At 37.6% G+C, this 18,262-nt stretch overlaps 1 protein-coding gene across 2 annotated transcripts; it reads left to right on the top strand.

The window, feature by feature from the left end:
• Nucleotides 1-1,379: 1,379 nt before the first annotated feature.
• On the top strand, nucleotides 1,380-16,498 carry fkbp5 (FKBP prolyl isomerase 5). Of its 2 annotated transcripts, XM_046383574.1 has the most exons (12): nucleotides 1,380-1,724; nucleotides 2,081-2,200; nucleotides 5,662-5,794; nucleotides 5,990-6,134; nucleotides 7,382-7,524; nucleotides 8,924-9,038; nucleotides 9,154-9,310; nucleotides 10,137-10,227; nucleotides 10,363-10,446; nucleotides 10,533-10,718; nucleotides 10,884-11,123; nucleotides 12,290-16,498. In XM_046383574.1, the coding sequence occupies exons 3-12, from the start codon at nucleotides 5,690-5,692 to the stop codon at nucleotides 12,395-12,397; spliced, it is 1,374 nt and encodes a 457-aa protein (XP_046239530.1). In that variant the 5' UTR covers nucleotides 1,380-1,724; nucleotides 2,081-2,200; nucleotides 5,662-5,689; the 3' UTR covers nucleotides 12,398-16,498. The 2 variants fall into 2 exon arrangements, with proteins under 2 accessions (XP_046239530.1, XP_046239529.1); XM_046383573.1 differs by lacking the exon at nucleotides 2,081-2,200 and having other exon boundaries at nucleotides 1,381-1,724.
• The last annotated feature ends 1,764 nt before the right edge of the window (nucleotides 16,499-18,262 follow it).

The following is an 18,262-nucleotide window of genomic DNA, read 5'->3' as shown; positions in this document are numbered from 1 at the left end:
ATATCCCCTAAATGTGCTGGTTGGTGTCCAATGGTGTCCAACAAAGAAATGTCCAATATTTTCTGCTCAACTTTCACAGGATAATAAAGGCTGCATTACATTACACATGTGTCATAAGATAACATGGCAGGGATTATTTTTTTCTGCAATACAGTTTAAAGATAAACCCATAAGACACAGTTTTGAGATAATGGCTACTGAGTATTTCCACCACATTTCAGATGGAACTACTGTATGCTGTATACTGTATGGGATCTTTTATTGCAAACAAACATTTGACTTCCCATAAAAGATGATCCTTCTCATCTCATATGGTAAGATGCTCTTATACTTCCTAACTTTACATGTATAAGTAATTGCAAAATATGAGCTCATGAAGTCTAGTGAATAACCTTACTTCTCAATATTACAAGAAATGATTACACATGACAACACCTGGATCAGGTTTTATAACTTTACCCCATTATCACTTTGACAGTGAGATAAGTGAGTAGTTTTAGTTAGGTAACTAAAAACAAAATTATTGTGTAGCTTATTTACTACAAAATAGTTGCACTTTAACCTGTCATGTAAAGCTTTGACAGGGACTGTTCTTCACATTGAATATTCTACTACTTTACTACTAACTTTGTTAAGGTCAAAAAATATAAGTTATTATTATTTTTTTAAATATTAGTGCTGCAAGTCTTAAGAAAAGATCTGAACCTCTGCAGTGACACCTGATATCCGTCCAGTAAAAGTCACAATGAAGGAAAATTATGTCCAGTACGCAATAATAATAATAATAATAATAATAATAATAATAATAATAATAATAATAATAATAATAATAATAATAATAATAAATAAGAACATACATTCATGCGCATTTGTCGAAATCCCTAACTTCACTTAAGTAACAGAAAAGCTATAGCAGTTGTCCAGCATAAAAATGCAGCGGTAAACAAACATAAAAGCCGCCTCTTACACAAACAGCACTCCGTCTCCCCGCGCGTCTTATCGAGCCGCGTGCTGTGTTTTTATTTCGGTGCTTTCTACACATCCAGTCTGTATGGCAGGCAGGCAGGCAGGCAGGCAGGCGGGCGGGCTAACACAGCAGTGTTGATGATATGTGTTGTCAGCTGAGCGGAGGGAACAGCCTGCTGCGGTACAGGCTGTTCCCTGCGTGGCTCGGCACGGAACGGGTTACAGGTCAGGGTGTCTATTGGAACACAGTGTTCTCATCAGCAGCAGCAGCGGTACAGCCACAGTACAGCCGGAACATTGTGTTACTTTGTGGCTGCTTTCCAAGACCTGCCCCTTAATTTTACACTAAACGCCCTCCCACAACTCTACTCTATTCTGCTCTCTCTCTCTCTCTCTCTCTCTCTCTCTCTTTCTCTCTCTCTCTCTGACTCTCTCCCTCACCAGTGTCATTTTGAAGTGTAAAGATCCATGTGGTTACTTCACCGGCTCGTCTACCATCACTAGAGGGGAGAGGGATAAAGGGGAAAAAACACAACAACAACAACAACAACAAAACAAGACAGACAAAAAAAACAGCGCTGCACAGTGTTCGCATGGGCTGAACATTTAGTACCCTGGACATGAGATGAGAAGGACGTTTTTGAATTAAGAGCAACAGACGCGGTTAAAGAAAATCTACCGACTGAAAATCCAGCTGGTCACCGGCCGTTTCTGGGAAGACCTTCGGTGGAGGATAAAACACAGGAGCGCAAGGAAATGTGAGTCTTTTGTTTCTTCTGTTCCGCGGCTGAAAGACTTAATTAAGGAGTTAATTGAGACATAATAACCGGCTTTCGGTTCATGCCTGGCTGAGTTAAAGGGACGTTTGTTATTAATCGCAATGATCTACCTGTCATCGAGAGGATTAGAAAAACAGTATGCTTATTTTAAAAATAATAATAATAATAAAAAAAACATTACAAGGCGTCCAGTTGATTTTGTCTCATTATGAGATGTTCTAGGATGGATGTTGAATCTCCCACATGTGTTGGGGCATTTGAGGTTGTAACAGTGTGCTTTGGAAAATACGGGCTGATAAGACTCCCTGTGTGTGTGTGTGTGTGTGTGTGTGCAGAGCGTGTGTATAGGCGAGAGTGTGTGTGGCTGTTGCTTGTGGTTCCCAGTGGAGGTGGATGAGGACAGCAGTTTACATCCAGGATCCCTCTAGGCTTAGGTGTACCTTTGGAAATTACAGGTTAGTCTAAACAGGGTTCTGAGAATTGGTGACATTAACGGACATGAACATAGTTGATTCTGAGTTTATTCTTATTCATCTTGGACCAAGTTGTGCATTATGGGACGTAATTGTAGCCTCTGAGTAACTTCAAATATATGAGTGTTATCATAGCCTACGTGTGTTTAGATCTACAAGAGGAGGTGAGACGGAAAGCAGGAGTTGGCCTGCAGACATGGACACTGGTTTATCCAAAGGCCCAGAGATGAATCAGACCTCCTTAAGAATCTTTTAATGAAGATAAAAAGAACCCCAACAACTTCTTGCCCAAAGAAACACTGACAGGAAAAATATATGTAACTAATGGGTGACAACTTCTTTAACGATGTCTTCTAAAACGATAAAATTCAGAGGTCATTTTACATTCAAAGTACACACACCAGCATTATTTCTAAAAGGTGAATGTCCTTAAAACAACTTCATAAGTTTGTTTTTTCCCCCCTCTTTTCTTTAAACTCCCCACGATGTATTTGTCAGGTTAAAAAAAGACACGTCAGACAATGCTGTGCTTCTGAATGTCACTCTGCGGGTCTGTTTCACACAGTGTGCGCTCACATGTTCTTATTAATCTGCAGCTGAATACTGATGTGAGACAGAATGTACAGATACACTGTGAGCGCAGTGTGGATGTGATCTTTGCCTCATTGTCTTCTGTTCCTGCATTCCTCTGCAGGGTATCTGAGCTCAGGGACATGTAACAAACATGCCATTTTATCCTCGTCCCAAATATTTGCAGCTGTTTCTCCTGCTCAATGTATAAAAATAACATTTTCATACAGGAAAAGTGGAAGCTTTAATGATTATATTGATGGAATGAATAACTTTTAATAATGTGAGTGCACTGATGATGGTCATTATTTAACACCATGAGGCCTACTATTAACTGAAATATCAGTCTTAGTTATTAGAAATTATAATCAATTTGAATAATCGAGTTCTACTTATTTTCATTTAAAAAAATTGAAGCTGGGTTGTACGTGAGTGGCTCTCAGATTGGTGAACACCATCAGCCTTTGCCAGCGGAGAACTGTGAATAGAAAGAACATTGTGTTCAGGCGCACACACACACATGCACACACACACACACACGTACGAGTTACATCTAAAATGAAATCCATGAAATTTAAAAGACGCAGGACAAGGTGTCACTCCAGAAGATGCAGACATTTTGTGCCGCGCTATGTGCTGAAGACTTCAAACAAACACTGAAATCGGTGAGGGTGACACAAAATTGAATGAGCAGAATAAACTGCGCACATATCAGTGAGGCAAATATCTGTGTTTTAATCTGGTGGGTCGAGACTCATGGGTTGTTCCACGGCTTGAGTTCTCACTGTTCCTTAATAGCTTTTTCACATTAAGAAAATAAGTTGCAATCAGTTTCTCGATAAATACCCAGCACAGCATATTGCTGGTGCATCTCTGGCCAGTCTGTCTTTCTTGATTTTCATACAGGTTCTTTAAGAACGTAGTCGCCATGGCAGGACATTCAAATATTTGCACACGGTCATCAGCAGCACACGAAATGTCCTGGAAGTGAGGACAGGACAAATGGTGGAAAAATCTAGAAAACTGATTTAGGGACTGAGCCCTTTCATTCCTCTATTTAAATCTACTGGCCCTCAACAATGTTTATAGTTTTAAGGGTATATTATGCAGGACAAAAAAACCCAAAACAAACCAGTGTATAGACACAAAAAAATCCCTCTTAATCACCACTTGTGACCCACTAGAAGTATGTGGAAGTGTCATCAGTATCTCCATTGAGCCCTGCCCTCTCCATTCTCTTATTTTTTGGTAATTTTGCTGAGTTCGGGACACTGCTTGGTGAATCTGGAGAAACAAACTGACATTTTTGGTTGGTCTCTCACCACACCAAACCTTTGGTATCTCATAACCTGGGAATGAGACTCGACAATCAACCATTTTTCTTTTCCAGACTCACTTACTGCACCTGATGTGTCTGGAAACATCTGCCGACTAATCTTGCATAGTATGCCTTCAAAGCGAATCTGAAGCTGAAGCGGCCGCAAGAGTGCCACTCCGTCAGCAAACTGCATCATCTACCCCTCATACTGTCTTGATGCTTTGCGGTAAATGTGAACTTGACTTTGCTCAATTTAACAAGTTAAATGTGAGAAAGAAAGTCCGCCTAATATTTTCTCATCGAAGACGTTACACTTTCATTTGTCACTGTTACTTGCCAACTCTGGCCAAAAGTCCTTGCATTACTAACATCCCAGGACAGTCCCAGCACAGCTGTGAGCTGACACTATTTGAGCAAGTGTTAACGTCTCAGCTGTTGCATGTGATAACAATCGCCAAATAGTGTTTGCCAACATGCTTAACATAGGTAATTAGTTTTTTTAATCTATTTTACGCATCTATCATCACGCATCATGTCTCTCCTCATTCATCCATTCATCTCTGCACAACAGTCATCAAGGATGATTTATTATGGCACTGTTGAAATAAAGAAAAAAAAATAATACAAACTATTTGTCCAGTAGTGGTTATGTGGCTATGATAGCCACGTAGATAGAAGTCAGACACTGAAAACCAGACAATATGTGGTCAAATAATCTAATAAGATGTTATGTCAGTGCATCACTGCTGATTGAAGAAGGGTGATCAAAACAATTTTAACCTGCCTCATCACAAACACTTAGAGAGATTACATGACTGTATTTGTGGTGGCGCAGCTTTATCAGTACAGTTTGTGAGTGTGGTTGAGCCCACACTTTTCCTGTGCATACGAGGAAGAAGACTGACATGGTCATGGCAAAGCGACAATAAATAACAGTTAAAATATATCTAAATGAGCTTCTGCCATGATACAGATTTAATTCTGGTGACCGTAAGACGTGTGAATGCTATTTATAGATTGACAAAGAGTACAAAGGGCCATGAACTAATAGCCTGGAATGTACTGTCCTTTTTGTGCAGTGCATGTTACAAAATAATATGACTGGTGTGAGCAACATGCTGCTTCCTTTAACATATTTATAGTCATGAAATTACTTCATCTGTGGGGGATCAGAGAAGATTCAGTACTGTAGAGTGATACCACAACTACAGCGCGAAGTAATGAACTCGTGCAGCTGGGATCAGCGTCAATGTGGCTTTTACAGTAATGCTGTAAATGTATCTTCAGTACAGGCTTTAGAGTGTGCACCCTTAAATAGCTTCAAGTTATATAATGTGGAGGAAAAATTTCAAGTTTACTGGGTGGATTATGGAGATTGTGTATTGATATTTTTGGCAGACATTATTATTTTCCAGTTCAGCTCCACAAATTGGATTCTTGTGCTGCTTTCCTTGCTTCACGTTTGTCCCAAAGTGAAAACATGAGACATGAGGACATGTTATTTATGGTGCTCAGATTGCTAATACGTAGGCTTGTGTGTTCATTGTTTCTACAGTGTTACTGTGTGATGCCCACACGCAGAAATGACCACTGATCAGGATCTGCCTATGGATGGCCAGCCGACAACGGCCGTGTTTGCTTCAAAGGGCATTGATGTAACACCTAATAAAGACCAAGGAGTTATCAAGGTATGCCTTGACATTGCTTTAAATTTCAAGGTTTTATTGTAGGCATTCAGACATGAGTTGGACTCACAGTTCCACTATATTGCATGTTCAGAATTTCTGTCTGTTCTGTCTGGATTGCACATCTCCTACCTCTTCTATATTCTCTATGATAAAGATTTCTCAGTTGAACTGGAAGCCTGTGTTTCCTGTCTGCAGATTGTGAAGTGTCAGGGGATTCATGGGGACCGGCCAATGATCGGGGACAAAGTGACTGTCCATTACACTGGGAAGCTGCTCAACGGGAAGAAGTTTGACTGCAGTCGAGATCGCAAAGAACCTTTTTGCTTTAATGTGGGCAAGGGTATGTGACTTTAAGCATTACTGTTAAACCTGATTGTACCTTAGTATTGTCTCTTGCTGTAAGTATAGGAATAGTTCGATATTTTAGAAAAAAATGTTTAATTGCTTAGATGAGAGTTAGATGAGAAGGTTGACGATCATGAAGAGGCAAAAGACAGTTTCAAAAGACAGCTGCACCTGGTCATGCACTTCTGCCAAAACCTAACCAAGTAGTTTCATTGCCCTAAACCTAACCAAACAGCAATAAGCTGAAGATCAATCTTTAAAAATTAAAATAAGTCAGCTATCATTACATATTTTTTTTTTTTTTTTAAAAAGCTAACATTTGGTTTCACAGGGGACACAAACCCCAGTCTCTCACTTGAGAGTTCTTTGTCTCACCTATTCATTTACCTCAATCTGCTGTTTACATGAACTTAGTCTCTTTAAAGTACCTCACCAGACTTCCAAAATTGTATCTGCCTGAAAGATTTCTTTGAAAAGGTACACCATATTCTAAAAATGTCAAAGCAGTAATGACTATAGTATATCTGTGGCGTTTATAAGACACTGGCCGCTGTATTATGTCAGAGTACTAGTATAGGACCTTCAGGCAGAACAAATACTAGCTATGGACAGTCCAGCAGTTTGGAGAATGTTAGCTTAACTTAGAATATGGAGCGGAAATGTGGGGGAACAGTCAGCGTGTTCTGTGACAACAAAATCCTCCTACTAGCACCTCTAAAGCTTGCTAGTTAACACTTCATGTCTTGTTTGTTTAGCGCATACTGAAACAGAATGTAAAAACAACAAATTGTGGTTTGATTGCAGTGCAGTTATGTGGTAATGTGCTGAACTGTTTCTTGGCTGTGAGCAGTAACTCAGTGTAGTCTCTGCTGGTTGCTCAAAGGCAAGGAGTAGACCAGTACAGCAAAACGACAATACAAACAATACAGAGTCCTGGTGTTGAACAGATATAACGAGCTTTAGAGGTGCTGGTTGGCTGTTTTTCTTCCCTTTTGATGGAGTCAGACTTGCTCTTCCTCTCTGTTTTCCATTTCTTATCCAAAGTTAACCATCTCTTGATTCATATTTAACTGGTAGATATGACTGTGGTGTCAGTCTTCTCATATCTATGGACAAGAAAGGGAATAAATGCATTTTCCAAAACGTCAAAGATTATTACATAAAGTTTGAGCCATTTTTTTAAACCAGCAACATCTCTCGTTTTTTTGGGTTTTTTTTTTCATTTGCGTCATCCACTTGCAGGGCAAGTCCTCAAGGCCTGGGATATTGGTGTGTTATCCATGCAGAGAGGTGAGGCGTGCACGTTACTGTGTAAACCGGAGTATGCTTACGGAGCTGCAGGTAATCCCGACAAAATACCACCCAGCTCTTCAGTGGTGTTTGAGGTAGGTGTGCCACCTCAGTGCTGCCGTTTGTGCTGCGTATTAATTTAGACCAAGGGACCCTGATAATTTAGGAGCATGTGTTCAGTCTCTGCAGATGGAGCTCTATGGTCACAAAATTAACTGGTTTGTCTATTTTAATTCCTCTCAGTCAGAGAGTGTTTCAGCTGCTGCTCCTACCCGTCTGTTTGGAGCTCAGTGGGGACACAATTCAGGCTTTCAATATCGTCCATAATCGGTGATAATCATAATTCAGTGCTTGGAAAAATTAAAAGCAATTCAGACAACTGCACTTCTTTACAAGTTACCCCCCACAGGCACCCCCCCACCCCCGTAACATTGCCGACAATAATCTGTGTCAGATGTTACCAGATGTCATATAATTAGGTGTTCAGTGCTAGCTTCTTAATGAGACTGCTCAGAATGTGCTGCACAAGCAGATGCACTCAGATTGTTAATCATTTACTTTTTAACAGGGATACTTCATTTTGAGCAACACCTTAAGTCTCCCATTTTAGCACTTACAAGCTGTATAATCATTTTTTGGATGGTTTATAACACGCTATAATGCGAGTGAGAACAAAAAAATGTTTATTTAATGTGCATACTGCTGCTCTGGAGGGCACCCATAAGTGAAACCAGTTTAAACCAATAATAAATAATAAAGCAGTATAGTAAAAGACAGTTGTGCTAATATTGAATATGTCCTCATAGGAGAAGTTTTAATTGTTGTCACTGATCTTAATAAACATATAAGAATGTCTTCACATCTGTTTAGTATTATGTTATAGTCATCAAAAAAAAAAAACATTTATTAAATGTTAATATACTGCTTTTAAATGTTAAAAATTTGCCGCTGAATTTTGGTCAAACCCCACAACTTTATTTTATATTCTAGGCGAGATCTCAAAATGTTCAAAGATAAGCCAAATATGTCAAGCTGAATTTTAGGAAAATGTATATGATGTATCAGAAATTAAAAAGTCATTTGAGGGAATGGTGCAGCCATATGAACACACAGGTTACATATTGTCGTTTAGACAGAGGGGCTCATCAATAACATAATTTTTGATACCTAAAGTCCCCCAGGGTGAATAAAAGAAAGCAAAATGGATTTTAAGGGGTTATATAGCTGAGCATGATGTATTCATCTTAGCTCTCTGATCCACTGTGTTCATCTGGTATACATATATGTCTGATTACCCACTCTCCAATAGTCATTATTTCTCTTTCGTCTTCTTTTATTTCCATGACTTATGCGATGACTCCTATTTGTTTTTCATCATGTATTGTTTTATTTCTTTGCTCACACCTACACCTAGTAAAGCAGAGCTGTAACTTTATATTCTGCTTTATATCACTGTGTAGTGCAATGATTAAATAAGCGTTTACAACAAAACAGATGGAGCTACTCAAGTTTGAAGGAGAGACGCTTACAGATGATGGCGGCATCTTAAGAAGAATAAAGGTCAAAGGAGAAGGTTACACCAATCCCAACGATGGAGCAAGTGTTGACGGTAAACCCCTTCTTTTCTTTGTGGATAATTATTGGTAATATGCCAGTTTGCCAAATAACTACTACATACATACATTATACAAGTGTTACACTGTGTTATGATTTATGCCCCACAGTGCACCTGGAGGGAAGCTGCGGTGGTAAATTGTTTGACTGCAGGGACGTCAACTTTATAGTCGGCGAGGCTGAAGATAAAGGTGTCCCTCTCGGAGTGGACCGAGCCATGGACAAAATGCAGAAAGGAGAGTGTTGTATTCTTTACTTGAAAGCAAAGTAAGTTACTGAAAATTCTGAACATGTGATCTTTGTCTGATGATCATTTTGCTATTCTGACATGCAGTATTTTTCCTATGTGTGTGTCTGATACGGGCTTTTAAAGGCTGATACCATAATCAGACAAATACCTAAATTTACAAATATCCACTATTTCAGCAGAATCAGTTTTGTTGGCCAAGTATGTGTACATGTACGAGGAATTTGACTCTGGTCATGAGCTGTCTCTCATATAATTCTAAGAATAATTTACAGGAAGATAGAAAAAGACATGCAGGCAAATCAACAGCGACAAAGCTTAGTGAGGATAGAACTATTCAAGTGGGTGAAAAATAGGGGTATATATAAATATTTATAAATAAACAATCAACAACATCAAGTGTTTTTATACTAGCTAAGTGTTTCTGCAAATTGCAAACAGATATAAATAGTGGAAAGGAATACATGCAGTAAAAATAGGTCATGTAGAAGAACTTCATATACGTGAAGTTTGTGGTTATGTACATTATATGCATGTATATACAGTATACAGTGTGCAGGATTTGTATTTGACAGTGATTTTGAATTAGTGGAGTAATGTTCTATTCATAAGCAACATATACAAAAAGAGGGGAAAAACATGTTATGTACCCAATGCTCCCTCAACTTAATCCACATAAAACCCACATTTATCACAAGAACAATGAGAATTATCTATTTCTGCGAAAGTACCATCTTGGTATCTACTTTAGCTAGTTCCAAAACGAATGTTTAAAAGCTATTTTTCATTTTTGCTGAGCAGTATTATCAACAGACTCTGGCATGTCGTTCCTTCTTTTCTTCACAGGTATGGATTTGGAAGTGAAGGTAAACCAGAGTACAGTATCGGACCAGACAAAGACATTGTATATGAAGTTACCCTCAAAGACTTTCAAAGGGTGAATCCTGCTTTCTACTTTTTATACTTTAAGAAATAAGCAGTCAAAATGTGTTTTTGGTTCATTTTTCTCTTCATGAAACAATTTCTACAAGTCTTAAACACTAAGGTCTGACATTTACTCTGTTTTCACAAGGCTAAAGAACCCTGGGAGATGGACTTGAATGAAAAGCTGGATTTGGCTGCTGGAGTTAAACATAAAGGGAATCAGTATTTTAAGGTACAGTCCCAATCTTTCTTAACATGAATGAATTTTTTTTTTTAATGTTAACGTGTTTATGAATTAGTACTGTCTTCCTGTATTAGGCAGGTCGGCACCACCAGGCAGTCATCCAGTACCAGCGTATTATTTCATGGCTGGAAATGGAGTGTGGTATTGGGGTAGAAGAGCAGAAGAAGATACAGGACTTTATTCTGACATCACATCTCAATTTAGCATTGTGTTTCCTGCGGTTAAAAGAGTTTTCCCAAGCAGTGGAGAACTGTAACAAGGTGAGCTTCAAGACGCAGACAAGAGTCAATTTTTAAATACCATATCATTTCACTGCATCTTCTCTGTGGTGCTTAATGTTCTGGAAATATTCTTACCTAATTACACTCTTGTTTGTGTGTGTGTGTGTGTGTGTATGTGTGCGTGTGCGTGTGCGTGTGTATAAGGTGATTGAGCTCGATAAGCACAATGAGAAAGCATTGTATCGTCGCGGGGAAGCGCGTCTCCTTCGTAACGAGTTCAGCCTGGCCATGGCAGACTTTCAGCAAGTGCTGCAAGTCAACCCCTTGAATCGAGCAGCTCGGGCTCAGATTTCCATCTGCCACAGCAAGATTAAGGAACATCATGAGCAGGACAAGAAGACCTACGCCAACATGTTCCAGAAATTTGCAGAGCGGGATGCCAAGGTCTGTAAACTCGCTGTACTGGGCTAAATGTAGACAAACAGTCAGCCTGACTAGTTTGTTTTTTTTTTTGTTTTCTTTTCTTTTTTCTCTTTTCTTTTCTTCCTTTTAACTAAATCAACTAAATATTAAAAACAATTTTAAGCTAGTTACAGTTCTTAAAGTTATATAATTTATAATATATAATTTGTATGAACACATGGCTTGCTTTCAACGCACAAACACACACACACCACAGAACGGATACAATAAGTACATACATTCTCTTTTTTAAAGCCATTTGTGAAATCATTTTATTAGTTAGTATTAGTTTTATTAGCTACCAACACATTTTTGTCATTTAATATAGAGGTAACTATATTCATACAGGACCTTTCAAAACAATTTCACAAAATTCTTTACCAAGGAAAAACTCAACTAAAACAAATCAGCACCATAAAAATGGCACTTCCTTTTCACTTTCCACCAAAGTCAAAATCAAGACTAACTGCATTAATTTATCTTTAGATATGTAGAATTTAAACAGTGAATAGTTGGGGGACTAGACTTCACAATTGTTGAATGTCATTTGTATTTCAGCCCTAGAAATCACACTGGATACTTTTCAGGCACATCTGACTGCCATAAAACATTTCAAAATTACTTTAACTGGATGGAGGGTTTTGTTCAAGTAATGGTCAGCCATTTGCAGTAACAGGGCGAGAATTGTTGACACAACTCATGGTAATCCATCCCACCACTATCAGCAAAATGGACTGTAAAATGTTTTGATACTCATTAAATTAATACATTATTTTTCAAAGGTTTCAGCTACATTTTGAAAGTAAATCTTTGCATTGCATCGACCTCCTGTATATTAATGTGCTTTCCTCAGTATTATGCTGACCTCTAGTGTTCATTCATGGATTTGTTGTTTCCCTCAGCTATTAATGCAGAGCCTCTTCTGTGTTAGTTTAAAAAAAATATTTTTACAGTTTATTTAACTTTATTGATCTGAGCTGATTATCAGGGGCATATTCTCGCAAATTGCACTATTTAATAAGACATTTGCAGTCTTCTTTATTTTTAACGAATTTCAGAATTACTTTCATCAGTTTCATGCCTTACTTGGTCAACAATGGTGTTTTTTTTAATGCTGTTGTAACTTGTGTTTCATCTCTCCTCAATAGAGTGGGAAGATGAAGAGGAGGTGGGATGAGAGCAAGAGGAGTGGCCTTAACGGTGAAGTTGTCATTAAGCGACGGCGGAGGAGTCAGGACTGTCCATCGAAACAGTGACATTTGAAAGGGAGACAAGGAATAACATCCCTCTCTTTGTTTTCCAGGCTCTGAGAGCAGAGGCAGGAACAAAGTCATATGAAGGCCTCTAATCCAAACCTTTTTATCCCAAAGTCCAACATTATCATTCCTGCAGATAAAGCAGAGAGTTAGCAGGGGTGTTGGCACATGCCAAACAGCATTTCCCCTGTCACAAAGACTGTGAAGCTGCCAGGAAGCACCTTTCACTGGAGTTAGGACTGCAGAATCAGTTAACATTGGTTTTTTGAAAAATATAATTTATTTCTTCAGTGATGCAGAGAAATTCCATTGTATTTGTCAGTAGGTTACTGTGTAGAGTTGAAATGTGCCTCCACAGTGTATTTCTAATTCCCAAACTGTGTTCTAACTTGCATTTCGTATTTAGACTTTTCATGGGCAGCTGCATGCATGCATCATGAGGTGTTTGGGATTCAGGCTTGAAACCTGACCATTTTTTTAAAGCAACATTACGTAACTGTTTTAACTTAAAATAACACCTTCAAAATCACCTTGATGGTCATTCCCACTCTTTTCTGGAAGGCCTGTTCTGCACTATGTAACCTGGGTAGGTGGGTACGATCTTCTATGAGAAGTGCGTAACAGATCTTGGTCACACACCAACTAAGAGGGTGAATATTGTTGAATATGTTTTCTAGTTCCCCTCTGATGTCCTTTGGCTGCTTTGCTTCAGCTATCCATGATTTTCTATTTGCGATTTTCTGGATGGACTGATAGCTTTACTCGTTGCTAAAGTAACGGCTAACTGCTGCTTACTGTAGATAGCTCAGTTAACCATGCAGCTAACTGACTTAGCCCAGACTGGACTGGGAGCTCGGAGCACCGGAGTGTGTTGGTGTTTACACTGCACAACACAGGAGCTTTGTGCCACTGGGATGAAGAGGATTTCGGGGCCCATAGGTAGCAAGGAGCAGTGACGCATTATGGATACTTGAATTGGAGCCAGGTGACCAGATGACCAGGTAACGGAACTAGGCACAGCATCCTCTACAGACATGATGCCAGTGAAAGACTGAGGAAGATGTTGACAGAGGACACTATCAGGAGAAAAAGACAGAGTGGCCGAACAAGTGGTAAATAGTAGTAAATGTAAATCACAAACTGGACTTTAATTGTTGGCAAGAGATTCGGAAAATAAAAGCTGCAAGACAGATGGCCTTCTTGCTGGTGGACTAGTAAGTCATATTAGCTGGTTTGCTATGTTATTGCACTTGCTTGATGTTTGGCTGTGTTAGCAAAGTTGTTGACTCACAAGCTTTTAATCACAACAAATGCACATGTACAGCTGTCCTCATGTATAAGTGTATAATTGCAATCTGAAACCGGTGGGACACCAAATTCTTGCATAATGTGGCTTTAATGTGCAATATGTACTTTGGATAAGAATTGTAACAAGCCCAGTTAAAGTGGTATTTTAAACAAAAACATAATCAGATCTATTTTTCTGTGCAAAGTGTGACCCTTTGCCTCTCTGTTATTCCCTCCAGCCTCCTTCCCACCTCTTCAAACCACTGTCATTCTTTTCACATCCACCAGATGCCCTCAGCTTTTCAGTTTTTGAGTTTGAATTTATTTGAATTCATGCTTGCAGATACTGAATAGAAGCAGAATTAACATTAAAACATAAATGTATACATTCATATACATGATGTACATAATAAAAAAACTAAAAACAAGTAAGAAAACTGTACATATATCTAATCTGTATACACACAGGCATCCATACATTCAACTATATGCTTATATACAACCATGCATATATTTTAAAATGGCATTAAAGAGAAAAATATGCAACACCAAACACACTGAAAAGGAAAGAAAAAACAAAGACACACAAAACAAACCATTCAGGCTGAAACTATACATCTTTCCATTCTGTTCCCATCACCTGACTGCCTCACCTGCTCCTTCTCCTGTCATCACTCCTCAGGCTATTTAAATAGCCCATTTTCATTCATCCCTTGTCGGTTCATCCTACTTCCTTTGTTGCTTTTTGCAAGTTTCCATAAGTATAAATTGCCATTAACTTTATATTTATGGCCCTGCGCCTACCTGTTTGCCTGCTTGCCTACCTACCTGTAAGCCTTGATCCCTCATTAATCACATTCTGCTCCCTCCCTCACTGTTTGCACCTCAGGATCCTTTCCCTGGTGATACTCTCCTTCCTGTAACTTCATTGATTAATCTGTCTGTTGTTTTCACAAATAATCATTTAGTCTATAAAATGTCAAAAAAAAAAAAAAAAAAATCTTCGGTTTTGCCTTTAAAATGACCGGAATGATTAATTGACTAAAGTTGGTAACTAATTTTCGTGACCGCTTTTCTTTCTTTCTTTTCATGAAATGTTGATTGACTCATCAATTACCAGACTATTTGTGGCAGCCCTGCATTTAATGTTGGGAAACCCTGAAAATAGAGAAACACTGAAATACAAATACAGAATTCACAAAATGTAAATTCTCCTCTAAACATGAATCTTTAATGTTGTCATGAATCACTGATTAATCAGCAGACACCAGGGGCAGAGAGTGGAATGTGAAGTATTAAAACGGCACAAACCACAGACACTATACCAAAACATAAGTCTGTAATTATAGCAAATTCACTATTTGCTGTATTTGACTATCGCCAGTAACAGCTGAATTAAAGAGATTCATCCATAACATTAAGCTACAAACTATTTACTTTGTTTTTTGAAGCCTACAGAAGAACCTAAACTGTGACTGAGATTATTTCCAGAAATACAACAATTCAGTTTTCTTGTGGGAAAATACGAGGAACTGTTTTACCAGGATGGATAAGACCACAGTCATGCACTAAGATAATTCATGATTACGTGTATGATAAGTGAAGCCAGTTTGGTATTGTACAACCAACTTATGAAAGATGTCTGTGGGAGACGTAACAGATGATAAGCATAATTTTTATAGACTGATGACGATTTAATCCAGTGGCAGCTTCAAAAACGTCTGAATGAATGAATAAATAAATAATTAAAATGTTATTTGTGTGCCTGAGGACTCAAATTATCTTCTGTTTATCTATCACATGAATGAATCAGCATGGCACAATCTTCAGTGCACATAAAATCTTCATTCAGCAGGTAACAATGTGCATCATTACTTGACTGACTATCAAAAATCCTTCATGATTCAGACTTCTTGCAAAAGGAGGCAGTTGATGATAAAATTCCCTCGTGTTTGTTTTTAACAGAGCAGATGCACTAGTGTTGATTCTGTGAGTGCAAGTGGGAGAGGGACACACAAACTGCAATTAATTTTTCTGAATATCCATGAATTTTTTCCAACTCTAGTAATGTGATCAGCTACATAAATTCCTGTCTCTGTAGTTCTTTTTGCCTCTGTCCAGAAATAGGTGTCTTTTTATTTCACTGCATCTATTTGTTTACTTTTAAATGTGTGAATGTAGATAGTGAACAAAGATGCACTTTGGTGACTTTAAACCAACACTGTTATCTCTTCATGAAATGTTAATATCTTGACAATAACCTTGAGACGTTTTATAAACATTGGTTTGTTCAAAATGAAAACCTTAGCTGTCTTAATTATTTTGTGTTTAAAAAAATCAACAGTGTGCATGCATATGTTAATATATATTGTTGTATGTAAGCAAGGTTTTAAAACAGCTTATTGCAAGCCGTTTCAGCGTATACTGAATGTTTGTCTGACACTGCCAACTAAAACTTTTCCAGACCTCTTTCTGCTACATTCATCATGGATAAGGACATAAATAAACAGAGTGGAATACAGCTCGTTAAACTGCAGCACAGCCGATGTGAGATTAGTTTTATTAGAAAGGTATGCCATAAAAAATGTTTACATGTGCTCAAAAAATGTTCACCTTGTCAATCAAAATGAAATTAATGTTTAAACTGGCATTTATGCAAAACAAATATTTCAAGTCAAAAAAAAAAAAAAAAACCTACGTCACTGCATAAGGTACCTTTGTCCCTGTCTTCTTTATATATACACATTATACAGTATGTATATATTCTTCTATACATTTTAAAGGCATTGAATAAATCCAAGAGTTGCATTAAAAGTTATGGGTCAATAGTTCACAGTATTACTTTTGAAACTCACATGTCACGATCCACCCTAAATTTTATGAAGTCGTTTCCTTGAGATAAATCATCTTGTTTTCTCTAGAAATCTGTATTTTCCCTTTCTTGAGATTAAATTAGCCCCTTATCATGACAAAATAAGCTTTGTTTCTTGACACATAATAATTAACTCATGATCTTGAGATAATGACATAAAAAATGAATTAAAAAAATAAATGCAAGCACAACCGCTCTCGACTTCTGTATGTTTTATCGTAAAAGTACAGCTTTGCAGGAAATTATTTGAAAACTTTCTTGTGCGTGTGTGCATTAAAGGACACAACAGTTTATGCATTTTGATTCCTTTAATGGGCTGTAGTGTTAACAAGAGAAATCACTTTTGAATTTTTACCAATTTTCTATTAACATTTTATTAACAGCTTTAGACTATAGAAACTGCTGATTTTCATGGTCTACAAAAATTTTAAAACATTATCATGAAATGAATTGTTTCTTAAACCACAAACGGGTTACTGGTCATCAGTAAATGTTTCTAAATGATTAATCATTTACTCTTACTATAATGTTCATTAATGGTCATTAATTCAGTCATAGTTTGGCACTTTCTCACCATTCATTTTGGGTCTGTTTAACCAAATAATGAAGATATAATTAAATCAACAATAATGCATATTAATACTATTAATACTTAATACATTGATGATCGCCTCATTCACAGATAATATTAAAAGGAATTGCACCAGTCCCATTATTCATGCACCACACAGACATTTTCACTAATAAAACAGCTAACATTTTCTGTTAACGACAGGTAATATGAAGCGTAAGTGTCATTGTCAGTTTAAACATGAGTCTACACAATTTCTGCTGCAGACATTTTCTTTCACAACACAAATTTTGATTGATTCTTAAATGTGAAATATGCCATATTACAGCATTTATGTATTGTAATAGGACCTTCTGCCCCAAATTTCAATGAGATATGAGATTAAAAAAAGAAACAAAGTTATAAAAACACCAGAAAATAATAATAAAGTCTGATAACTATAATTACAACACTTTCAACTCAGTCTACAGAAAATTCAATCTAAAAAAAAGATATTATCTGTATAACTGTCATAAAAATATCCTTTTCCTGACTGTTACAGCCAACATGTTTGCACACTGCATTTTTCTGTTTTGATGCCTTCATCATCACAGTGGAACTCAATGGCAATGACATTTTGCAACATCTAACACCAAGCAAAGTTGTAAATACTGAATGCCTGTGTGAGCAGTACATGCACTTCTTTACAGTAGCAGAGCTCTGTAAAGGTCAGAGACGCTTCAGTCGACAGAGACAGCATGGTGGCTCGGCCTACTGAGCTGCTTGCAGTGTCCAAGGTTTGAATCTAACTCGCATTGCCGCTTTTCGCTGCTTTATTTAGGTAAAGTGTATATTGGCAATTTGAAATTTATGTCAATTATGTCAAATGTATGTTGTTTTCAATGACAAACAAACAATGACTTGAAAGTGACTCAAGGGTTGAGTGTATGGCTTTTTTTTTGGCAAATGTTTACCAGTGTTGCTTAACTCCAAATACTTAACAACCTGGTTAAAACAAAACAAAATCGAAAGAAAAAAAGGAACAATCATGTATCAGTTTGAAAGATTAGAATGGTCCACTTGCTAGCAGAGATGAAACAACGAGAGATTAAGGATTATAGAAATGAATTAATTGGCTGATCAACAGAAGACTAAT

The sequence above is a fragment of the Scatophagus argus genome, chromosome 3 (genome assembly GCF_020382885.2).
Source record: "Scatophagus argus isolate fScaArg1 chromosome 3, fScaArg1.pri, whole genome shotgun sequence".
NCBI lineage: Eukaryota > Metazoa > Chordata > Actinopteri > Scatophagidae > Scatophagus > Scatophagus argus.
This window is presented reverse-complemented; position numbering and strand designations above follow the sequence as displayed.